Source organism: Orycteropus afer, unplaced genomic scaffold, assembly GCF_000298275.1.
Source record: "Orycteropus afer afer isolate SDZICR_OR568_19922 unplaced genomic scaffold, OryAfe1.0 scaffold00006, whole genome shotgun sequence".
In the NCBI taxonomy this organism is placed as follows: domain Eukaryota; kingdom Metazoa; phylum Chordata; class Mammalia; order Tubulidentata; family Orycteropodidae; genus Orycteropus; species Orycteropus afer.
Genome location: NW_006921593.1, coordinates 16330241 through 16336111, shown reverse-complemented (window position 1 = coordinate 16336111; position 5871 = coordinate 16330241). Strand labels below are relative to the sequence as shown.

General features: G+C 67.6%; 1 protein-coding gene across 1 annotated transcript; it reads left to right on the top strand.

Moving 5' to 3' along the window:
- Nucleotides 1-722: 722 nt before the first annotated feature.
- Nucleotides 723-5288, top strand: LOC103198925 (cytochrome P450 2W1). Its single transcript, XM_007943135.1, has 9 exons — nucleotides 723-920; nucleotides 1468-1630; nucleotides 1915-2064; nucleotides 2174-2331; nucleotides 3848-4021; nucleotides 4276-4414; nucleotides 4492-4673; nucleotides 4789-4930; nucleotides 5098-5288. Exons 1-9 carry the CDS (start codon nucleotides 723-725, stop codon nucleotides 5286-5288), a joined length of 1497 nt encoding a protein of 498 aa, XP_007941326.1.
- Nucleotides 5289-5871: the final 583 nt, after the last annotated feature.

The window sequence follows — 5871 nt, the reverse complement described above, 5'->3', positions numbered from 1 at the left end:
CTGGCTGCTTCTGATGCCAAACCCCCACCTCCTGCCTCCCCAAGCCCGTTCCCAAAGCAGCAGGCCCCCACCCCCCGGTCTGGGCTGGGCCACCAGGCTTTACTAGACTGGAGTTTGTCCCACAGACGGCAAGCAGCTCATAAACCACCGTGGTGGCTGACCCCACCCTCCTGTCCAGCCTAGTCCCTGCCTTCTGCCCCGAGTGGTCATCCGGGGCCACCAGCCAGGAGGCCACATGCACCCTAGACAGCCCTGCTGGTCACACATGGCCCTGTGGTGGGTTTAGGGGGAGGCCCACCAACCTCTACCCCCAGGGGTGTTGCAGAAGGGCTCAGGGTGGGAGCATGGGAGACCCGCTCTTCAAGCCTGGGCCCCAACCCTGTGAATCTGGTTCTGGTGGGGAAACTGAGGCACCCCGGGCGGGATGGGCAGGTCCCATGGGGCACTGGGGATAGCCCAGTCACTGTGAGACGTCATTGTTCCTGGTCCTCTAGCCAGGAGTGAGGACTGAGGGCCCCAAGCACAGCCTTCCTGGCCCCAGATGGGGCCCCGGTCCCCCGGCACAGACAGGCCCCCACATTCCGCGCCTGCCACTTTAAGCTGGGGCTGCCACCTGCAAACTGCTCACGCCGCATTCTTGGGGCGGCGGCAGGGTGGGGAGCGGCCCTCCCTCCCTGCACGGGGCCTATAAGGCCGGGTGCGGCCTGTGGGGCCGTGTCCTCATGGCCCCGCCGGCCGAGCTAGGCCTGCTGCTCTTGGGGCTGCTCTCGGGGCTGCTCCTGGGGCTCTGGACGCTGTGCCGGGCCTGGACCCCAGTCGCAGCGCCTGCCCCACGCTGGCCCCCGGGGCCGCGCCCCCTGCCACTCATAGGAAACCTGCACCTGCTGGACGTACGGCGACTGGACCACTCGCTGATGGAGGTAGGAGGGGGCGGCCTCCCACTGCGGCCAGCCCTGGAGGCCTGGCCACCATGCCTTTCTTTCTGCCTAGAGTGGCACCAGGCCCTGCAGGGACACAGGAGGCCAGGGCCAATCAGTCTTTGGGAAGAGTGACTACTCATGCTTCCTCCACCCAGGCAACAGATCCATTGAGTTAGGAGGCCTCCTGGGGAGTTCAGCCTGGGGTGGGGTGCAGAACCAGGCGGGCTTCCTGGAGGAGGCAGGCTTTGCTGTGAGCCTGCAGGACGGACAGATTTGGGGTCAGTGGAGGGGCGGAGGATCGTCCTAGAAGCAGCACCCATGCCTGGGTGGTGGGTGTGGCCAGCCTGGCCCCTCCTGGCCGGGACAGAGGGTGGGGACCTGGCTTGTTCCTTGGTCCTTGTTGAGTGCAGGCGGCCCAAGCCCTGCTCCAGCCCCCGGCCCTCCCACTTCATGGCCCTGCCAGTGTCCCAGCCACGGGTGTGAGTCCACCGTCCGGTGTAGCCCAGCGAGGGCCTGGGGCGCTGCCTGCTGACTGCCTGTCCACCAGCTCGCGGAGCGGCACGGGCCGGTGTTCACAGTGCACCTGGGGCTCCAGAAGACGGTGGTGCTGACGGGCTTCGAGGCGGTGAGGGCAGCGCTGGTGGGCACCGGGCAGGAGCTGGCTGACCGGCCACCCATCCCCATCTTCCAGCTCATCCAGGGAGGAAGGGGTAGGTGGGGTCACCAAGGCTGGGGCTGGAGTCCTGACTCCAGGGACCCCAGATGGCTGGGGGGCTCTGAGGAGGAGCGTGTCCTGTGTCACCGGGCAGGAGCAGGAGAAGCCTTAGGGCTCCTGGGACTGGTGCTGGGGAGGGAGTGGCCCCAGGAGAGAGAGGGGCACCTGGGGGCAGCCAGCCGAGTCTTCATATCGTTGAGCTGCGGGGCCCAGCTGGCCCGGCCTTGGCCAGCACCGTGCAGTGTGTGGTGTGGCTCATGAGGCTGCTCCTGGTAACAGGCATCTTCTTCTCGTCCGGGCCTTGCTGGAAGGTGGCACGCCAGTTCACCGTCCGCGCCCTGCACAGCCTGGGCGTGGGGCGAGCACCTGCAACCCACAAAGTCCTGGAGGAACTGGAGTGGCTTATGCTGCAGCTTGACAGCTATGGAGGTGAGTGGGGCTGGACACCTCGTCCCAGGTTCCTCTCCTGAGTCCTCATGGGGGCTGGGAACCCCCCTTGCGAGGTCCCCACCGCACTTGACCCCTCTCTCACCGCCAGGACAACCCTTCCCGCTGCCCCTGCTTGGCTGGGCACCCACCAACGTCACCTTCACGTTTCTCTTTGGCCGGCGGTTTGACTACCAAGACCCCCAGTTCATCTCGCTGCTGGGCCTCATTGATGAGGTCATGGTCCTCCTGGGTTCCCCTGGCTTGCAGGTGAGGGGCCAGGCTGGGCTGTGGGCAGGACTGGGGGGCATCCCGCTAGTGTCCCTCAGCTCAGCAGGAGCCAGGTGCCACCTTGAACAAGGAGGCCTGGATTTGGGTTCCCAAGATCGCGCTAGATCCTGGCTCTGGGCCTAAGTGGCCTCGTCTCCTCATGGCAAGGGAGGGGTGCGCCTAGAGCAGGGGCCTCCAGCCTCCCCCTCCCATCAGTCACGGATGCACCTGCACAGAGGAGGGGGTGGGCAGGGCTGGGCATTTCCTCCCCAGGCCCCCAGCCCTGGCAGTCTGGGGTCTGTTCTTGCCACCCCAGTCCTCCCACCGTGATGTGACATTCAGAACGCAAGGGAGCACGTGCACTTCGTGTCTTTTATGTTCTTAACATTTTGCTTACATTTTTAACGCACCACTCTACGCTCTGTGTTGACGTAAGTGCATGCGTTTAGGTGAGTATCTGTGTCTGGAACGGGCACCCAGCTCACAAGTGCCTTTTCATGCTGACTTCCCAAGGAAGGTGATGTTTGGTGTGAGGTGGGGATGTGATGGAGGGGTTACCACCATAGCCGTGATTCACGGGGTGCCGGGGAGTGCATTTGAGTCTTCCTGCGTGTTGGTTCGAACTCTACTGAGTGAAGTGTGTGTGTGGGGGGTATAGCAGGGTGGGGGGTGGCATCCCTAGCTCCTCAGGGTGACCCTCCCTCCTTGTGAATGCTGCCTGGGCTTCTGACCCCCATGGCCAAGTTCACCTGGGGACTCTGCCCTGGAGGACAGAGCCCAGAGGGGTCAGTGTGGATGGAAAGGGGCAGCCAGTGGCCAGGGCTGGGAAGGGCCTCCTAACCTTCCACACTGTGGAGGTGCCCAGCCAACCTGCCACCAGCGAGTGCTGATGGGGGGAGGAAAATAGAACAGCTGGGTGGTGAGAGCAGCTAGCACTCGTGGAGCACCCTCTGTGTGTCTGCCAGACACCATGCTGGCCGCTGGGCCACAGCCCACCTATTTCACCCTCCAGCCACCTGTGGAAGGGAACTGTATTTGAACCCGTTTCACAGTGGGGTCGACTGAGGTTCTCAAGTGTGCTGATTCTCCCTCTTTTTCCGCGACTGCAGCAGATGCAAAGCTGTTTCCACAGAGGCAATACCCCTGCCCCACCCCCACATCTTCCCGGAAAGGGATGGAAAGGGGGGCAGAATTGCAGGCAGCTGTTTGGACTTGCATGCTCCTGGCCCAGGCGTTACCTGTTTAACTGCTCCTGTGGAGCAGTCGGAGGGCTGTCTGCCCCCGGTTCTGGGCCAGGATCCTTCTGTCCCTGGGCCTGGGGGCGGGGTCCCCTCTCCCTAGTCCTGGGGTGGCGGGTGCTGCCGGGTGCCTAGCTGTGCTGGCGCCCCCTTGTGGCCGCAGCTAGCGCGGACCCCGGACCTACGGGAGCGCTGCTGCAAACGGTGGGACAGACCCACAGACTCTCCTGGAGGTAGGGACCTGCGCCTCACCCACCGCGCCGCCCCTCTGCCTCCAGATGTTCAACGTCTTCCCCCGGCTGGGAGCCCTGCTGCAGCTACACGGGCCCGTCCTGCGCAAGGTGGAGGAGGTGCGCGCCGTCCTGAGAGCGCTCCTGGAGGCACGGCGGCGCCACCTGCTCAGAGGGGGCCCCGTGCAGGGCTACGTGGACGCCCTGATCCGGCAGGGCCAGGTGTGCGCGCACAGCGGGGCCTGCCTCGGCGCAGCCACACCCGGTCACAGTTCACCTAAGAGGCCGCCTCCTGCCTGGGGGCCTCTCTCAACCTCAGTCTCGCTAACTGTGCTGCTTCACACGGGCCCCAGGTCCCCCCTGCCTGTCGCCTGCCTCCCCCCCCCCCACCGTGGGCTCAGGGCGGTGTTGGGGTGCACGGGGCGGGGCCGGAGCTCCAGGCCCTCCACCTAGCGCCGCCGGTCTCGCCCCTGCAGGGGCAAGAACCCCCAGGCCCATTTTCCGAGGCAGACGTGGTGGCCTGCACCCTGGACTTGGTCATGGCCGGCACGGAGACCACCTCGGCCACGCTGCAGTGGGCCGCGCTCCTGATGGGCCGGTACCCACACGTGCAGGGTGAGTCCCACGCCGCCTCGGGGCGGGCCCCGGCCGTGGGCGGCAGGCTCCCACCGACTCCTGCCCTCCGCCGCCAGGCCGCGCGCAGGAGGAGCTGGACCGCGTGCTGGGCGGCCGGCGGCCGCGGCCGGAGGACCAGGCGGCGCTGCCCTACACCACGGCGGTGCTGCACGAGGTGCAGCGCTACATCACGCTCCTGCCGCACGTCCCCCGACGCACCACCGCCCCCACGCGGCTGGGCGCCTACCTGCTCCCCAAGGTGGGCCCGCGCGGCTGCTGGTCCCCGGTTCCTCCGGGGACGCACATGTGGCCGAGCCTGGGAGCGAGAAGGGGGTTCCTGGGGCACGAGGGGTGACGTGTCCCCGCCCCTGCAGGGCACGCCCGTGATCCCGCTGCTGACCTCGGTGCTGCTGGACAAGGCGCAGTGGGAGAGCCCCGGCCGCTTCAACCCTGGCCACTTCCTGGACGCCCACGGGCGCTTCGTGAAGCGGGCCGCCTTCCTGCCCTTCTCTGCAGGTACCGCGGCCCGAGGGGCGGCAGGGACCCCACCCTCCCGGGGTTGCGCCACATCCGGCGGCTGGGTCCCCGGGTCGAAGCCCTCTCCGGACCGGGACGCGCGGGGCTCGGCCAGCGCCATCTGGCGGGAAGGGCGGCCTGCCCACCGCGCGTCCGGGTCCCCGCAGGCCGCCGCGTCTGCGTTGGCGAGAGCCTGGCCAGGACCGAGCTGTTCGTGCTGTTCGCCGGCCTCGTGCAGCGTTTCCGCCTGCAGCCCCCGCCCGGCGTCGGCCCGGCCGCCCTGGACGCCTCGCCGGCCCGCGCCTTCACTTTGCGCCCGCGGGCCCAGGCCCTGTGCGCGGTGCCCCGGCGGCGCTGACAGGGGAGGACGCCCTGGCGCCCCGCGGCCCCCGACGGACAAACAGGCGCGCCATGAGGCCCTGCTGGGTCCCCCACCCACCGGCCCGCCCAGACTCATCCATGGAGCACTGGGGGGGCTCGCACGGGGGTGTCGTGCGGGGAAGCCGGCCCAGGCAGCGGGGACGGCGCCCCTCGCTCCACCCCCACCGCAGTCGGCCTTTTTCAGGTCCCGGTTGGCACTTGCCGGCGTCGCCACTAGGGGCCATCCTCCACCCGCATGGGAGCCGCCCGGTAGCTCCCTTTGGGCCGGGGTCGCTCCACGCTTCCTCCCCAGGTGGGGCCTGATGAGGATGCAGCCCAAAGCTGCCTGAGACCCCGCAGGGCCCTGGTACAGACCGGGGTCTGAGGCTGGAGGGCGGACACACCCCGCCCGAGACACGTGGCAGTCAGGCCCAAGAGCGGACACCGTGCAGGGGCTGGGCTGGGGGCTTCAGGAACGTTGTCACTGAATCCCCATGACTGAGCCCACCACTAACACCCCCTTTACGGATGAGGACCCGCGGTGACTTTCCTCAGAGGGCCTCCCGGTCTGCAAACACAGT